The sequence below is a fragment of the Cnephaeus nilssonii genome (assembly GCF_951640355.1).
Source record: "Cnephaeus nilssonii genome assembly, chromosome: 1".
Taxonomy (NCBI): domain Eukaryota; kingdom Metazoa; phylum Chordata; class Mammalia; order Chiroptera; family Vespertilionidae; genus Cnephaeus; species Cnephaeus nilssonii.
The window spans coordinates 69206450-69226362 of record NC_137072.1 but is presented as its reverse complement, the minus strand read 5'-3'; the positions used below and the strand labels follow the sequence as shown (position 1 = coordinate 69226362).

Genomic DNA, 19913 nt, shown 5'->3' with positions numbered 1-19913 from the left:
GCCAATGATGGAGATTAGTGTGTCCTACTGAGCAGATCAGCTGGATGTTGTCTATTGTTCAGTATGCACAGTTGCATTCATGTCCTCGTTGATGGTGTCAAAAGATTACATGTTCTTTTAAATTTAATTCAAGGTGGCAAAAATTATTGGCATCCATGTAGAAAGCATTGTACTAGGTGCTGGGGAAGATATGGATATGCAAATACATCTTTCAATATATGAGACACTGATGAATGATGTAGAGATAGAAGCCAAATACCATGGGAGAATGGAGCTAGGAAGAGAGATTTAGATTTTTATGATGGTTTCTTACAAAAGAAATAAAATCTCTTATTCTTTAAATTATAATCAGTGAATAGTTCTGGATTAATGAGAGGATATGTGATAGAATTGAAACATTAAAAAACAAAACATGTTAGTTCTGTTTTTTACAGATGTGAGAGGCACAGAAAAGATGAATGAATTTTTCACAATTATTTTTCCATTGTTGTGTATTTAGAAAAAAGTGGAGCCATTTGCCAGTGTTGTTAGTTTGCCATACCCATTCGCTTCAGAAATCAATAAAGTTGCTGTATTTACAGCGGTGAGTAACCTTTATCAACTTTTTATATCGTTTAACTTGTTTAATATAACATTAGTAAGTGATTAGAATAACTGAATGAGTAGAGTTAGAGAAAATTCTAGCATTCATCAAGTCTTATTTTCCCCATTTGAACCTCAAAGCAGTAAGATGACTCATTTGAGGTTATGTCATTAAAGTAAGAAAAAGCTAAACTAGAACATTAACTTCATCATTATTTATTCTACCATATTCTATTACTCACAAAATAAGCTGAAGGGAAGTACAGAATTTATTCTACTAGCTCCTGCTTCTGACTCAAACTCTTCAAACAATAAAATTATTTGGGGCCCATGTAGTGCTTTGAAGACACAGAAACCACACTTTAAAAAATATCTAGTGTGGAAAGTGAAGAACGTCAAGGCTATAACAAATACAGTAATAACAGTTTTTTTGGTCAAACTTTTTGTATTTATATACATTTGTTTATAATGTGTTTATGATTTTATTTTGTAAGGTATTTTGATTCTTCACCATCTGTCTCTCTTTCAAGGAAGAAATTCTTTACTTTTTTTTTCCAGAAAAGTGGAGCATATAGCTGTTGGAATGCCATAAAACTTGAGTAACTAAGGGAGTGATACATTTCACAGTAAAACCAAATGGTATAAATGGAATATAGAGAAAGAAAATAACTAATGCTGTGTATTTTTCTTTGAATTTTCAGACAGCAGGCTAAATTTTGGTTCTATAATTTATTAAAAATATTTTTCTCTTCCTGACCAGTGTGGCGCAGTTGGTTGGGCTTCATCTCATGCACTGAAGGGTTGCTGCTTAGATTCCTGGTCAGGGCACAAGCCCATGTTGTGGGCTTAATCCTTGGTAGGGGGCGTGCATGAGGCAGGTGATCTATGTTTCCCTCTCACATCCATGTTTTTCTCTCCCTCTCTCTAAAAATCAGTATAAAAAATCTTTAAAAATAAATTTTTCTCTCTATATTGATTTGATAAAATATCTCCATTTAAGGAACAAAATTAAATATATTTTACTTTTTACTTTTATAAGATGATATATTTATGGTATTAGAGACTTAGGCTGAACTACTTGGTAGTTCCTCATGCATTTAAAAAATATATTTTTATTGATTTCAGAGAGAAAGGGAGAGAGAGAAACATTAATGATGAGAGAGAATCATTGATTAGCTGCCTCCTCCATGCTCTATACTGGGGATCGAGCCCGCAACCTGGGCATGTGCCCTTGACTGGAATTGAACCTGGGACCCTTCAGTCCACAGGCCAACTCTCTATCCACTGAGCCAAACCGGCTAGGGCCGCATGCATTTTTTAGGTATTTGCTCATGTTACAAGAAATATCTCAATTACCTAAAAACTAATCTTGTTCTGGATGTAATATTTCTGATGCATCTCATTGAAAATTGATGCATTTCCAATTAAAAATAAAAGCCACAGTTTTTATTTTGAGCTGTAATATTATTTCTGACAAAATACTTGAAAGCAGACTGAATTGATGTTTAAACTATTGTATTTTGGTAGAATGCATCAGAGATTAAAATAGCAGAAGAACATGGAGCTGCTTTTGCAGGAGGAACTAATCTGATTCAGAAGGTACAGTGTTATTTTCACGTTCATTAGTTATATGAATTGTTTTGTTATCTTTGCCATCCATTTATTTATTACATGTTTTAGAACTAGTATTGGAAAGTCTTGGAGTAGAAATTTCACATACCGTTCTTTGACATTTCAAAATTGCCTCTGCTTAATATTTCTAGCGATGAGAGCCTTCTGGATCCACACTGCCTTTGTTTGAATTCTGGGTCTGTCCCTTTTAAGTACACAGACTGACTCATCCTCCCTAAGTCTTCAATTTCCGCATCAGGAATGTGTGGTCAATATTAGTACTTGCCTCATAGGATTATTGTGAAGACTGGATTTATTAAACCACGTTAAATATTGAACTGAATGCTTGGCATGTGATAAGTGTTTGCTTAATGTAAGTTATTGTTAAGAGGAATACAGAATGTTATTTAGGGAATAAAGAATTTATAAAAATAAAGAATAGTAACAGGGAGATAAAATTTCAGAGTCACAGCTTAATTTTGCCAGGGTTCAAGTCTTTAGGGTTCACTGTAATCCCAAACCACAGCTTTGAATGACATATTGTGGTAAGATTGAAGCAAAAGGAATCATTGGTAAAATATTTGTTGCCTAGGAAGTACTATTCTAAAAAGTTGCTTCATTTTATAATCAACTAAATTTTTAAATGGAAGAATTAAACCCATTAAATACATATCTTTTAAATGGATGTGACTATTTTTAAGAGAAAAGATCAGAAAATGTTTTGCTTCTAATAGTTTTCATAATTGGTAAATGTGTTCATATGATCCTTGTTTAAAGGAAAAACATTGTGTTTAATGTGTGTTTTCTAAATTATAAGGGGAATTACTACATTATACTTTATTTTCAGAAGGTTATCTTTTATCTTGATTTTTAGATTTTGGATGATGAAATTGAACCAGACTTTTATGTAGCTGTTCCAGAAATTATGCCCGAGCTTAATCCATTAAAGAAGAAACTGAAAAAAAGATTTCCAAAGCTTAATCGAAGTAAGGGAGAATTCTTTTTCATTATTTCAATATGCTATGAACAACTTTCTAATTTATATATTTTGTTAGAAAACAAAATTGCTAATATATATGTAGAATAAGTAATATGTCCTGCTATTTGAGTTTTATGTTATGTGAGAACATGCAGATTTAATTTTTTCCCTCTTGACATTGATGTTGGTAATCTATTGTAATTTGCAAACCTAATTACTATGTAATACTTTAAATTTAAACCATATTTTAACTTGAAACTAAGTGAAAGTATTACCCACTAGACATGTTATAATCATACTGTTTTTGACCTCTTTATCAATGTAATAGGTATGCTAATTTATGTCAGCATTCAACTCATATATGAATACTTACAGTGTGCATGGCTCTGCAGATTTTTGCCTTAACATGTTAAGCGCTATGTCAGTCACCGGTGACTGACACTATACTGTCCATTTGGACCTCATCAGTCTCTGGGCACCAGCATATCGGTGAAATTGGATATTGTGGGCTAAACGGAAAGGAAGACAAAATAGGCTTGGCGCTTAACGTGTTAAGGAACTTTTCCCTTATCGATATTTCTCCCTTATGAAATCTAGTAAGAAAAGTAACATCCTATATAATAAAAGCCTAATATGCAAATTGTCCATTCAACCGGGAGTTCCACCATTTGCTATGATGTGCACTGACCACCAGGGAGTGGCATGGAACATGACGGGCGTCAGCGACGCGGTGCTGGCAGTGGGCGGCAGTGGAGGTGCTGCCGGCCCTGTGGGCCCTGATGAGAGTGGGACCGTGACGGGATGGTGGAACAGGTGATCGGGTGGCGCCAGGCCAAGGTGGGTGCGAGCAGGGCCCGATCGCCCTGCCAATTGCTCTGCAGACAGCGACCATCAGCAGCAGCAGTGGGGGGTGGGGCTACCGCCTGGCTCCAGGTGCTGAGGGAGCCAGGTGGGGGCCCGATGACTCAGGTGGAGGGGGGCACATGGTGGCCCAGGGGCCCAGGTGCTGCCCAGGGCTCAGAGGTCAGCTGGGACCTGCCCTTCCACGCCAGATGCTCGTACTTCAATTGCCAGCCAGGCCTAGGGACGAATTTCTTGCACCGGGCTTCTAGTTGCTACGTAAATAGCTATGTTTTAAAGTATAACATAAATGATAAACTCACAAAGTGCTGAAGATTTTCAGTAGAAGAAGAATTTACATATAGGTGAGGAAGTTAGTATTTAAACTGATCTTGAATAATTGGATGCGTAGATTAAGGGAAATACTTTTTAAGTATGAAACCGAACTGTAGTTCTGCTGCCTGCTGCAATGAAAGCCAGACTTGTGAGACAGGTGCTGGCAAGAAGGAAAGTGGTTTATTCAAGTGCCAGCAACTTGAGATGAGGGACTCCTGTCCCAAAGCCCATCTTACTAGTTCTTGTCAAACCAGATAATTATATAAGGTAAAAGGGAAGTGGGAATTGAGTTGAGGGGAGTAGCAGGGATTTTTCTGTGGACCGGATGTGCAGTTTGACTCAGCTAGTCATCCTGTTCCTGATACTAATTTTGCTCTCTTGTGGTTGGCCGGTGTGTCTGCACATCTGGTGGTGACAATGAACAGGAACAGTGTGCTCTGCTAAGATACTTAGGTAAAAATATGTGATTTCACAAGCATATAAATCTCTACTTTATTATTAGTTAGCTTTTGCTAGAATTTCAAGGTTAGTTTGGCAGTAACAAGAAGAAAGAATCTATTAATCATAGACATTGAAGTAAGTCAGAAATTATAGTCCATATACAAGAAATATCAGTTAATTCTCTTCAGCTGTATTGAAAGATATCCCTACATTGATATGAAAGAGAATAATGGGAAATTGTGTTGGAAAGGTAGATTGATGTCATATTGAAAAGGATCTGGAATAAGATCCTAGTAAGCTTGGACTTTTATTTTTTTCTGTATTCAGCAGAATCCCTTAGAAGTTTTTAAGGTGGGGAATTCTTTACAGGTTTAATCTAGCAAGAGTTCATAAGACATATTGGCATCAATCAAAACTAGAAGCAGGGAGACCAGGTTGGACACAATCACCAGAGACTAATAAAGTTAATGTTTAAACTAAAGTCTTCATAATGAGACTGGAATGAAGAAGACAAATGTCAAATATATTAGGACTGCACTAAGTAATTAAAAATGGACAGGAAAGACAAAGGGAAGAGTCAAATGGTGCTGGTATTTTTTTTACTGTATATCTGCTGTAGATAGGTATTATTTCAAATAAAATTTCATAGTGTAAACAGAACAAGTGTTTTAATATTGTTTTAGTAGATTGGGCTTCACATTTTAACTCTACTTGAGCTGAAAATTCCTACCAAAATTCTTCAGACATGGTAGCCACTAACACCATGGATTATAGATTGTGTTTTGTACTTTAAACAATTTCATATGTACTCTCCAATTATTTTGTTGTACTAGAGTTTTATTTGTTTATTTTGATAGCCTGCTTTGAGTAACGCATCCTTATTAGATATTGAATTGAGGTTTGGCACTTTTTATTAGGGATTTCCATTACAATAGTGTTTGTTGTCATGGAATCAGATGTAATTTTTCTAAGTAAGACCTGAAATTGAACATTATTTTAAAAATTAAATGTGAATTACAGTTCAATTTGATAAAAATATTTCTCATACTTTTTTCAAATTAAATTCAAGCTCAACAAAACCAAACAATACTAAATATAGTCAATTAAAACTGAAACTAAATGCTAAATATATCTGTATTTAGCTATCGCCTTTCTTTGCATGGTGAACTGGCTTTACACAGAAGTTAATTTTGTCACCTTTGCTACTTTTTCTATTTTCTGAACAACCCTTTAGGCCTTTATGATTTTTAGCCTTGAGGATTTTTTTTTTTTATATATATTTTATTGATTTTTTTACAGAGAGGAAGAGAGAGGGATAGAGAGATAGAAACATCAATGAGAGAGAAACATCGATCAGCTGCCTCCTGCACACCCCCTACTGGGGATGTGCCCACAACCAAGGTACATGCCCTTGACCGGAATCGAACCTGGGACCTTTTAGTCCACAGGCCGACGCTCTATCCACTGAGCCAAACCGGTTTTGGCAAGGAGGATTTTTTTTTAAATTAGATTTTCATCACAAAATTAGGCACTGTTGTTTTTAGTCTGAAAGGTTTTCAAATAACTTCATTTCAAATAAGAAAAGTTTCCCTTCAAATTGCTAATTTTTATTAATGGGCTTTATTTTTACTTTCATAATGAGTCATAGTTTCTGTACACCAAGGTCAAGTTACCTAGGTGTACTCCCCCCCTCCCCCCACCTTTGTTTAACAAAACATCTTGAAAAAACAGAGAGACCTTTCTCCTTCTCTAGCTTTTTCTATTCACCCCCACATGATCTGTGTAACAGCACTGGCAAAACATTCGTGTTCTTTAAACATGAAGACAAATGATTAACCTGTCAAAAATGTTAAAACAAAATACACCAGATGTGCATTAGAACAAATGAAGCTTGTATTATGCATTTTCAGAGCTTGTTCTGATTCTTGTTTAGGAACATTTGATTCTCCTTATAGCCAACAAAAGACTTTAGGGTAAAATAGAAATTACATTTTGAGCAAATGGATGAAATTAAAAAACAAACAAGCCCCTACAGCTAAGCTCATTAGTTTCCCATTTTGTCCTACATTTTGTTTTACTAATGGGAGTGGGTGTAACCATCTTGGCTGGATTAAATGTTCACATTTTGCAGCATGTTTAGTGCTGCAGCTTTATTTGTTTTATTTATTATCTTAATTGCTCACATAACTGTAGGCAAGTTCTCTGTTTTTAAATGCACATTTGGCTTGTTTTTTAGTATTTCTTTTTTTATTTCAGAAAAAAAGACATTTAAAACTTGCTTTTTAAAATTTCTTGGAAGAAAGTGGGTTTCCTTTTGCTTGTAAACTAGCTTCCTCCTAACCCCGTAACATCATTGCCCTCTGAAATTCTTTTATCTCTAATATCGATATGTTTCGTTGATATTTTTGACATTTTTATTCCTAATTTTATATATTATTTAGAATTTACTTAACCTTTTGCACTTGGATGTCGAGTGTGACTCGACACGGATAGCATCGGTAGCAGCTTTTTTTATACTCTTTGAATGTATCAATAATTTGAAATATAAAAAAATCCAAATAAATAAGTTTGTATGAAAAGAAAGGCCAGTTTTTTATTCTACTGCCGCGCTTTGTAAAATCTGGGGTATTTAAAAAATTAAATTCCAAGTAGAATAAAGGAATCGAGAAAAAAGCAAGCGAGTGCAAAGGGTTAAACAAAAAATACTAGTATGAAAAATATCTTGATTTAATTGAGTCAGTCTTCTGTTATGCATATTGAACCATGGTAGGTGTTATCTGTATATATAAAAGCGTAATATGCAAATCGACTGGTCGGCAATGATGCGCACTGACCACCAGGGGGCAAACGCTCAACACAGGAGCTGCCCCCAGCCCGCAGGCCCCGATCGCCCAATGGGGAACGGGGGAACCAGGGGTGGGTGGCAGTGGATGCGGGCAAGCACCGGGGCCCCGATCACCCTACTGGTTGCCCCACACATAGAAGGTAACCAGTGGTGGGGGGTGGGGCTGGCGAGCAGGCAGGAACGGCCAACCTCTTGGTTCTTCCCCCTGGCCGGCAGGCTCCGATCGCCCGATGGGGAACCAGAAACTGGGGGTGGGTGGCAGCTGACGTGAGCGGCGCTGGGGCACGATCACCCCGCCGGTCGCCCCACACACACAGGGCGACCGGTGGCAGGGCCAGCTGCTGGCAGCCGGGAAAGATGGCCCTGATCACTGGCCAGGCCTAGGGACCCTACCTATGCATGAATTTTGTGCACCAGGCCTCTAGTAGTATATGAAAATAGTTGAATTCTTTTAACCTTTTGCACTCGGATGTCGAGTGTGACTCGACACGGTTAGAGATTAAAATTACTCTTTGAATGTATCAATAATTTGAAATATAAAAAAATCCAAATAAATAAGTTTGTATGAAAAGAAACTCCAGTTTTTTATTCCACTGCCGCGCTTTGTAAAATCTGGGGTATTTAAAAAATTAAATCCCGAGTAGAATAAAGGAATTGAGAAAAAGCAAGCGAGTGCAAAGGGTTAAACCATACTCAGTTATTGATAGGTGGGAATAGGAACATGATTTAAAAATTGGACCCTCTAATGCAGGGGTCCTGAAACTTTTTAAACAGGGGGCCAGTTCACTGTCTCTCAGACTGTTGGAGGGCCGGGCTATAGTTTAAAAAAAAAAACTATGAACAAATTCCTATGCACACTGCTAAGTTGGCTGCTAAGCAGGACAGGCAGCGACGGCAAAAACACCCGGCGGGCCGGATAAATGTCCTCGGCGGGCCGCATGTGGCCCGCGGGCCGTAGTTTGAGGACCCCTGCTCTAATGTGTATTTCTCTTAATATGTAGCTTTTAGAATTGAATGTTAGTGCTCTATTTGGAGTCTTACCAAAAGGATATTCCAGCAGACTTGTTCAAAGAGTATTCACATCTACTGCCTTTTGTAAGGAAGTGGTGTTGTGTCGTATTTGAGAGTAATGGATGTAAAATTGTTGAAATCTAATGTGAAATATTTTTAACACATAGACTAAACATGGTATTGCTTGCATTATTTAAACAATTAGAACTCTTTTTGATTATATTAAGGAATACTGAAAAAGGACTTTTTGCAGAATAATCAATTTGAAATTTTTCTGAATTTCCCCCACTTGTGTATTAGTTTAAAAAGTATTTATGTGTGAAAGATTCCAATGATGATTAAGTACGGTTATAATTATTATAGATGAATTATTGATGTATTACATCTGGTTCTGTTATTCTTTCCTTCATTTCCTTTACTACAGCTGCCCTTCCTCATACACACTAAATGTTCTCTCTTCTCAGGTCTTTGGACTTATTGTCTCATCTGTGTATAATGCTCTTTGCTTATTTTCCTGGCTCACTTTCTCATTCAAATATCACCTAAACCAGTGGTCGGCAAACTCATTAGTCAACAGAGCCAAATATCAACAGTACAACGATTGAAATTTCTTTTGAGAGCCGAAAACCGACTTCTGCGCATGGGCCACGAAGTTTCAATCGCAATGTACGTGTGCGCCCGCACGTGGTATTTTGTGGAAGAGCCACACTCAAGGGGCCAAAGAGCCGCATGTGGCTCGCAAGCTGCCGTTTGCCGACCACTGACCTAAACAAAACGCCTTCCATGACCGCAGGGCGGGTGGCTTGTCCCTTTCCCAGGCCGCAGCCGCAGGCACTGGCGCCCGGGACTGCGGGGCGGGTGGCTTGTCCCTCTCCCGGGCCGTAGCCTGGCTGGTCCCCATTCCTCTCTCGCGAGCTCCTTTGTGCCTGGCTGGCCCCCACACCTCTCTCCCCAGTGTTGAGGGTCTGCATGAGGTAGTGACAACCATTTGCATATTAGCTCTTTATTATATAGGAGGATAAGCATTGAGAGTTCAGAAATGACCCAACCCTAAAGGTCAACTTGGTCAACTTTTTTGTATCCTCTCCCTAGGACTTGTATCCATTGATTCTACAGAGAGAGGAAGGGAGAAAGAGAAACATCAAACATCAATCGATTGCCTCCCCCTCATGCCCCTACCGGGATTTAACCCACAACCTGGGTATGTGCCCTAACTGGGAATCGAACCTGAGACCCTTCGGTACATGGGAAGACACTCTAACCAACTGAGCCACACCAGCCAGGTTAGGGTCAACTGGTGTTTGACAGAGGTACCAAAGTTACATAGAAAAGAATGGGTTTATCAATGAATGATGCTGAAATTACTGGGTATCCCTTCCCTCAAATCAAACACAAAAATTAATTCAAAATGGATCATAGTCCTAATTCTAAGGGCTAAAGCCATGAAATTGTAAAATAAAAATTTCTAGGAGAAAATCTTTATGACCTTGGATTAGGTAAGGATTTCTTAGGACACAAAAAGCACAAGCCACAGAAGAAAAAGTTGCTAAATTGGACTTTATCAAACGTAAAATCTTTACTCATGGAAAGACATCACTAAAAATGGAAAGACAAGCCACAGATTGGGGGAAAAATACTTTGCACACACATATCTAACAAAGGACTTGTATCCAGAATATATAAAGAACTCTTATAACTCAGTAAGAAGACTGTCTAATAGAATTTTAAAGAGAGGAGGCTAAAGAATTAGACACTATACAAAAGAATATATGCAGTTGGCCATTAAGAACATGAAATGATGCTCTCAACATGTTGGTCATTAGGCAAATGCAAATTCACATCCAGAGAAAGAGAGAGATAGAAAAGGAAATATTTTAGGTCAAAGGAAGGTTGTGTTTGTTTTAGGATAGAACTGGCTTAACAACTCAAATACGTATCATTATCCCCAATCTCTCACTTGTTTTCTAGTTCTTCTAACTGTATACAGTATCCCATCAGCACCTTCACTTCATTATATTTTAATACAGAACTACAGTGGTTCCTTTCCTCATTAAGCCCTATTTTCCCCATTTCATTATCACTATAATATCACTGTGATATCAGACTCAAAATTATGAAGTAATTTATTTGCTCATTCTTTCAGCATACATTTGTTATATTGTATTCCTTACTTTTTCTATATGTATCTATAATAAAATGGAATTTATATATTTGGCACAGTAAGAGGTTAACAACAGTAACTAATGATATAGAATATTTATAACAATATGTTGTATTAAAAGTTATGTGAATGTAGTCTCTCTGATAATGGAGACAGCTATTAACTGTCTGACAGGCAGGTAGCATATACAGCGGGGGTGCGCTGGACAAAAGGATCACTCATGTCCCAGTGGGATGATGGTGTGAGGTTTCATCATGCTCCTTAGTACAGCATGCAATTTAAAACATGAATTTTTTATTTTTGGAATTTTTCATTTAATATTTTTGAACTGCAGTTAACCATGGATAACTGAAAGCATGGAAAGTTAAATGGTTGATAATGGGGGACTACTGCATTAGCATCTTACTGTTCATTATTATAATATCTATCATACTATTTAGTACTCAATTATATCAGAATGTGATACTAAGAAAAACCTATTTTTCAGTAGTTGTTGCTTCTGCACATCCCTTTTCTCCTAATTAGATTTAAAGCTCCTTGTGAGTAAAGTGCTCCTGAGCCATATAGAATGACTCAGATGATCCTTAGAAGTAATATATGCTGAGTTTATATTGTGCTTTCTATAGAATAAGGCTTTAAAAAAAAATTATATTGGGGTGACATTGGTTAATAAAGTTATATAGGTTTCAGGTGTTCAATTTTATAATACATCATCTGTATATTGTATTGTGTGTTTACTACCCAAAGTCAAGTCTCCTTTCATCACCATTTATCCACCCTTTACCTTCTCCGTCCCTCCCACCCCCTTTTCCTCTGATAATCACCATACTGGTATCTGTGTGTATGAGTTTTGTTTTTTGTTTAATCCCTTCATTTTTCCACCCAGCCCCGCCCCCTCCTCTCTAACAGCTGTCAGTTTGTTTTCTGTATCTGTGAGTCTGTTTCTGTTTTGTTCATTAGATTCCACATATAAGTGAAATCATATGGTACTTGTCTTTCTCTGACTGGCTTGTTGCAGTTAGCATAATACTCTCCAGGTCCATCCATGCTGTTGCAAAATGTAAGACTTACTTTTTTTATGGCCAAGTAGTATTCCATTAGGTAAATGTACCACAACTTTCTTCTTCTTCTTTTTTTTAAATATCTTTTTACTGAGGGAGAGAGAGAAACATCAATGATGAGAATCATTGATTGGCTGCTTCCTGCACGGCCCCTACTGGAGGTCCAGCCCACAACCTGGGCTTGTGCTCTTGACCGGAATTGAACCCAGGACCCTTCAGTCTTCAGGCCAACACTATCCACTATCACAGCTTTTTTATCCACTCATCTACTGATGGCCACTTGGGCTGCTTCCAAATCTTAGCTATTGTAAATGACACTGCAATGAATATAGGGGTGCATATATTCTTTGGAATCAATGTTTCAGTTTTCTTTGGATATATCCCCAGAAGTGGAATTGCTGGGTCATAAAGCTATTCCATTTTTAATTTTTTGCTTTCCACAGTGGCTGCACCATCTGTATTCCCACCAACAGTGTACAAGGGTTCCCTCTTCTCTGCATCCTTGCCAATACTTGTTTGTTGATTTATTGATGGTAGCTATTCTGGCAGGTGTGACGTGGTATCTCGTGGTTTTTATTTGCATTTCTCTGATGATTAGTGACATTGAGCATCTTTTCACATGCCTGTAGGCCATCAGAATGTCCTCTTTGAAGAAATGTCTATTCAGGTCCTTTGTCCATTTTCTTATAGTAATTGGATTGTTTGGGTTTTTTTGGTGTTGAGTTATATAAGTTGTTTATAAATTTTAAATATTGACTTATCATGGGAAGAATTGCTGGAGTCACAGTGGTAGTAGTGTGTCTTTAATAGCACATTGCTTATTTTACTTCTTACCCTTCAAATAATTCACATTTTCTATGTACAAAATCAAAAAATTTTCAAGTTAATTATAGTATTGTAGAATATTAAAAATATGTATTTTTATGTAGTAAATTCAAGTTAAAATTTTAATGACTAATGATTAGGAAAATTAGTTTATGTTTGGAGTTTCCACTATGATCCTTTGAAAATTCTTATTTCTTTTACCTTGATTCTGTTTTTCTCCTTTCTATATTCAATTGCATCCTTTTTTTTTTTTTCATGTTAAGGGATGACAAAGTGACATTAGAATCCAATAAATTAAGTTTTAATTCTTAACTTATTTTTTATGCCAGCTTTGTACAGTAATGAGCTGTATCATTCACTGTGATATTATTTCTGCTGCTAAATCTTGCTACTTTTCCTAGTTTCTACCTTGCTTTATGATAAGGCAGGTCAGGTGAATTTTACACAAAGGTAGGTAAAATGTTCTTAAAAGATTTCAAGACTCCACTGTTACCTTTTATTATGGACTAGAGGCCTGGTGCACGAAATTCGTGCACGGGTAGGGTCCCTAGGCCTGGCCAGTGACCAGGGACTATTGGAGTCTTCCTTCCCCGGCTGCCGGCCAGGGTCTTCCTTTGTTCCGTGCTGCCCCCTGGTGGTCAGTGTACATCATAGTGAGCAGTTGAACTCCTGGTGGGTCAAACTCCCGAGGGGACACTTTGTATATTAGCCTTTTATTATATAGGATTGTTTTACAGATTTTGTTTTAATTTGTCATTAGTGTTTCTAAAGTAGATAAGCAGCATAATTACACATACTTTTTTATTAGTTATCTATTACTGTGTAGCAATATTACCACAAAATTAGTGGCTTATAACAACACACATTTATTATCTCAGCTTCAGGGTCTTGGGCTTCAGTCAAGGTGTAGAGTAGAGCTGTGGTCTCATCTGAGACGTGACTGGGGAAGGATTCGCTTCTATATTCATGTGACTTTTTGGCAGAATTCAGTTCCTTTCAGGCTGCTGGCCTGAGGGTCTCGGTTTCTTACCCTGTGGCCATCTTCATATGCACCTCATAACATTGCAGCTTGCTTCTTCACAGCCAGTAGGAGGAGAGTCTCCTCTAAAATAGGCATTGCAGTTCTATGTAATGTAATCATGTACACATAATCATCCTGTTGGTGAGAGCCAGTTGCAGGTCCCATCCACACTCAAGGGGGGATTACACAAGGGCATAAACTCCAGGAACTGGGGCCACTCTGGAGTATCTCTGCCACAACTTATTTAGTATATATTAACATGAGATTAATGCTTTTCTTATTCATTAATTTTTGCTACTTGCTTAGATGGAATGATTAACTTTGGATATTTTATTTTTCTAACCAGATTCCATTGGCCGTGACATCCCCAAAATGCTTGAATTATTTAAAACTGGAATTGAAATTAATGTAGATGAAGAAAGGGAGAACTTTCTCTCGACCAAAATAGCAACAGTAAGTTAACAGTGGAAATTATTCAATAACCCTTTTATATTTTTTTGCTTAACTGATTCATTAATTATTTATAACATATCAGTCCTTTGAACTTGTTCTTGTCACTAGCATTAGGAGTGGCACATAGATAATTTTTTTATTGATTGAACACATAAATTTTAATGGTACTATAGAATTTCTTCCTTCTGAGTTACGTGCTACCCACTGATATTTACTTGTACTTTGCCTTATTTCATTATCTATTCTATATGTTATTTCTGTCCCCTAATGAAGTAGGGTCTAGATCTTATGTATGCCCTATAAGACTTTGCATAATGCTGAGCCCATAATAGGTATTTTATACTACTTTAATGGAATTGAGTAATTTCCTTTATTTTTATGAATTATTTCTGATTATCTCTGAATGGGTTTTAAAACTTTTTTGTCTATTTACAGAAGATGCTAGAAATCAATTTCCAAAGCTACTTTTAGGAAACTACTATAGATCTGTCAAATTTTTATAGGATTATGTTTTTAAATACACAGCTATTTGGTAATATCTTTTTTAAAAAAAATATATTTTTATTAATTTCAGAGAGGAAGGGAGAGGGAGAGAAAGATAGAACCATCAATGATGAGAGAGAATCATTGATCGGCTACCTCCTGCACGCCCCCCACAGGGGATCGAGCCCACAACTCGGGCATGTCCCCTTGACTAGAATCAAACCCAGGACCCTTCAGTCCGCAGGCTAACACTCTGTCTCCTGAGCCAAACCAGCTAGGGCCGCTGATATCTTTTTTATATTAAAGAATCTCTAAAATATCTATGTAATGTAATTTTATTTTGTGCAATAACTATAGGGATAATAGTAATATTGATAGCAAATTTTAAATTGCCTACCAAGTGCCAGGCACCATTCTAAACATTTTTAATATATTGTATCTTTTAATCCTTAAACCTGTGAGAGGTAAATTATCCCCATTTTATAGATGAAGGCATGGAAGCCCAGGGAGGTTCAATACTTTTTCCAAGGTCCCATAGCTAGTATAAGGCAGAATAGGTATTTGAATCTTGGCCGTCTCCTCCAGAGTGCAGGCTCTTTACCCCTGTACCATCCAGCCTCATGGCTGGAATTACTTGAATAGCTGTTATTCTTCCTCCCATCCTACTCCTAAGAGGAATTATGCATTATAGCCAACAGGTAGTAGTCCAAGCTAATTGAACTGTGTCCACTGTAGATAATCAGAGATATAGAAAAAGTGCTCAGATAGTTTTATGGAAGGAAAACTTGCTTTAGAAAGGGGCAAAGCAGGTTTAATCCAATCAGGGATTGGGAAACCGCTCATTGCCATCATTACCATCAAAGCTCAGCTCCAGTTCATTTGGCTTTGAACTCTGCTAGAACCTGATGTAGGAATTTCCTTATTCCCCAAAGGCCCTTGGCAGTGCTTCTTGTTTCTTAGGGATGACAACATTGTAATGTAAAAAAAAAAGAAATACAAATTTTAAGAGAATATTCTGGAGCTATAGTGACATGGGTTTGAATACCAGTACTGCTACTTTAAGGAATGGCAGACTTTAAACAAGTGTCTTAATGTTGTTGTGTCTCACATTTCCTCATCCATAAAACTTATATGGTAATACCTGTTTCACAATGTGGTTTTAAAGATTAAGTAAAATTTTAAAATGGTAGCAGCTATTGTCGTTACTCTTTTGGTTGGACTTTTGGGGGCTATAGAATATCTTTATAAAACTCTTTACAGCTAGATTTTTTTCTTTTTAAGTAATGTTTTCAGTATATTCAATAATTAGTAGTTTATATAGATCCAGACTTAGAGTATACTAAGCCATGGCATCTTATTCATTCTTTTCAACAAATACTATAATGATTAAGACATGGGCTTCAGCTCAGCCAGTGTGGCACAGTGGTTGAGCATTGACCTATGAACCAGGAGGTCAGAGTTCGATTCCCGGTCAGGGCACATGCCCAGTTGCAGCTCGATACCCAGTATGGGGCATGCAGGAGGCAGCTGATCAATGATTCTCTCTCATCATTGATGTTTCTGTCTCTCTTTCCCTCACCCTTTCTCTCTGAAATCAATAAAAATATACTTAAAAAAAAAAAAAGACAGGGGCTTCAAATCAGACTCCCTGGATCTTTTAGAGATATAATCCTATATAATAAAAGCCTAATATGCAAATTGACCGAACAGCAGAACCGCCAGAGGAACAACCGGTCGCTATGATGCACACTGACCACCAGGGGACAGACGCTCAATGCAGGAGCTGCTCCCAGTCCGCAGAGGGAGGTGACAGGTGGCGGCAGTGGGGGGGGAAGGGGGAGCGCGGGTCCAGCAAGTGAGCGGTGCCAGGCCGGCCAAGGGAGCCCCTCGATCACCCCACCGGTCTCCCCAACGATCGACCCTGATCACTGGCCAGGCCTAGGGACCCTACCCGTGCACGAATTTCGTGCACTGGGCCTCTAGTAATTTTTATAATGAAAAACAACTTATTCTGTGTGTTTAAAGTGAACCTTTTTGAATACTACTTAAATATTGTAGTATAATAATGGGTTTTAGATTCATACTGTCTGCTTCAAATCCTAGTTCCAGATTAGAACTCTGCCACCTTGCTCTCTGAGTTTCAGTTTCCCCCCATGCCCTGTATATGGAAAATGAAGTTAATAGTGATACGGACTTTCTAGGTGAGGAAGGGGTAGATAAAATGACATGGTAACTATCAAAGACTTTCTAGGTTGAAATGGAGTTCATAGGAACCTGATTTGTCCTCCTTCTAAAGCAATTAACATTACCTTGATATCAAAACCAGACCAAAATGAGAAAAGGGTAGTCCAATATCATTCATGAACATAGATGTTAAAATTATAAAATCAATAATAAAACAATTCCCTTTTAAAAATCAGCAAAAGATTTGAACACACCTCACCACAGTGTGACAAACACATGACAGACACATTGGAAGATGCTCAACATTATTAGTCGTTAAGGAAATACAAATTAAAATCACAGTGACATATCATTATATATTCACTGGAATAACCAAAATTAAAAAGACTGACTATGACAAGTGTTGATGAGGACATGGAGGGACTGGAATGCTCATAACACTACTGTGGGAATGTAAAATGATGCTGCCATCTGTTTGGCAAACAGTTTTGGCAGTTTAAGAAGTTTAACATCCACCTCTTATATGATTCCACTATTCCACTTTTAGATAGTTACTTAGGAGAGATGAAAACATATCTCCATAAAAAAACTTGTAAACAAATGCTTATATCAAGAGTTATTTGTAATAGCTAAAAATGGAAACATTCTACATATCTAGTGAAATATGAATGTATAAATAAACTTTGTTAGATTTCTATAAAATTATTATTATTTTTTTAAATCCTCACCCAAGGATGTTTTTCCATTGATTTTTAGACAGAGTGAAAGGGAGGGAGGAGGGAGGTGGGAGGAAAGAGAGGTAGAGAGATGTGAAAGAGACACATCGATTGGTTGCCTCCTGCATACTCCCTGACTGAGCCTGCAACCTAAGTACATGCCCCTGACCGAGAATTGAACCTGGACCCTTCAGTCCATGGGCCAATGCTCTTAACCACTGAGCCAAACTGGCCAGGGCTATCTATATATATAAAAGCCTAAGCGACCGAACGACCGGTTGACTGGTCGCTATGATGTGCACTGACCACCAGAGGGCAGATGCTCAACACAGGGCTGCCCCCTGGTGGTCAGTGCACTCCCGCTCAGCTGACCGATGGGTGCCAGATGCTGGGCTCATGGCTGGCAAGTGCAGCTGCGGTGGCACGAGCAGCACCTACCAGGTGGCGGCAGGCACAGCAGGGCCAGGATGAGTGGGAGCAGCGTGGCGCTTGGCCCAGGCTCAGGCTCCTCCCCGGCTGCCTGCCACTTCACACACTACTATATCCTTCGGAGGATGTTGGGCCAAAACCAGCAGTCCAACATCCCCCAAGGGGTCCTGAATTGCAAGTGGGCACAGGCCAGGCTGAGGGACCCCACCGGTGCATGAATCCGTGCACCAGGCCTCTAGTATCTCTATAATAGAATATTCTTCAGAAATTAAAAGAAACTACTGATGCATGCTTTAACATGGATGAACTTAAAAATAATTATGCAGAGTGAAAGAAGCCAGACAAAAAGGATTGCATATTGTATGATTCTATTTATATAAAATTCTGGCAAATGCAAAATAATGTATAGTGACAGACAGAAAGCAGATTAATAGTTGCCTTGGGGACAAAGGTGGGAAGGAGAGATTAGGAAGAAGAGGGTAGGAATTTTGAGGATCAGTGACATGTTTGTTATCCTGACTGGTAATGGTTTCATGAGTGTGTACATAGTTAACATATTAACACTTTAATATGTATATATACATATATACATATATACATATATACATATATATATACACACACACACACATATATATATATATATATATATATATATATATATATATATATACACACACATATATATATATATTTTTTATGGACTTCGGAGAGGAAAAGCAAGGGAGAGAGAGACAGAATCATTGATCGGCTGCCTCCTGCACGCCCCTTACTGGGTATCGATCCCACAACCCAGGCATGTGCCCTTGACCAGAATCGAACCCAGGACACTTCAGTCCACAGGCTGACACTCTATCCACTGAGCCAAACTGGCTGTGGCAATATATTAACACTTTAAAGATGTGCAACAGATCCCATGGAATACTATTTAGCAATAAATAGGAACAAACTATAGATACATGCTATGTTGTGGATGAACCTCAAAAACATTATGCTTAGTGAAAGACACCAGACACAGAAATCACTTACTGTGTGCTACTATTTATATGAAATATTCAAAAAAGATGTGTGTGTTTTTTTAAAGACAAAAAGTAGATTAGTGGTTACCTGGGGTGGCAGCAGGAAGAAACAGGCATAACAGTAAATGTGCATAAGTCATATTGGGTTGATGAAGATGTTTTAAAACTGCTTGCTGGTGATGGTTGCCCAACTTGGTAAACTTATTAAAAAATAATTGAATTGTGAATTAGAAAATGGCGAATAATATGAAATGCAAAATATGCCTCAATAAAACTGTTAAAAATATGCAGTAAGGAATACCTCAATAAAGTTGTTTAAAAAGGAATAAAAATCTGTTTACCATTGTATAGAATACAGTATAACTATTCCATAGAAATACTGGTTTTAATTATCAGAGATAACAGATTTTTTTAAAAAAGATTTCAAAGCAAAGTAACATAGTTTTCTTAAAAGTTTCATATTTCCAAGAGTGATGTTACTCTTATAATATAGTTGGAAATACTGAAGATGTTTGTTGTTGCCACCTGTGTATTATTAGAATTGGATTGTGCATAAATATGCAGATGAAAGGCCATTGACAGCATCACAGTCCTCGTTTAGGGAGAGTTCCTCCTCATTTTGGATACAAAGAGGGTATCAAGATCAGGGTCAAGAAACGATAGCCCAAATCCAATTGTGGCTCATTTTCTTACAGTCTGTGAACTAAAAATGGCCTTTACCGTTTAAATGGTTGTAAACAGCAAAACAAAACAAAGAATTTTCTACAGAGATCATATGAGGCACACAAAGCCTAAAGTATCTTACCTTATAATAGAGAAACATGCAAATTGACCGCACCTCCGCTATGCCCACGATTGGGCCAGCAGGAGGCTGGGGGCGGGACTCCGGGTGGCATATCCGCCGTTGAGAAGTTCA

The 19913-nt window shown here is 37.8% G+C and overlaps 1 protein-coding gene across 4 annotated transcripts in view; it reads left to right on the top strand.

Moving 5' to 3' along the window:
* MRPL1 (mitochondrial ribosomal protein L1) overlaps positions 1–19913 on the top strand; it is a 60379-nt gene that overhangs the window by 15859 nt on the left and 24607 nt on the right. For all 4 annotated transcript variants that reach the window (XM_079769703.1, XM_079769704.1, XM_079769702.1 and 1 more), the window contains exons 4-7: positions 500–583; positions 2110–2181; positions 3068–3179; positions 14060–14166. In XM_079769703.1, the coding sequence (XP_079625829.1) occupies positions 500–583; positions 2110–2181; positions 3068–3179; positions 14060–14166 (375 nt within the window). The remainder of the gene's footprint in view (positions 1–499; positions 584–2109; positions 2182–3067; positions 3180–14059; positions 14167–19913) is intronic.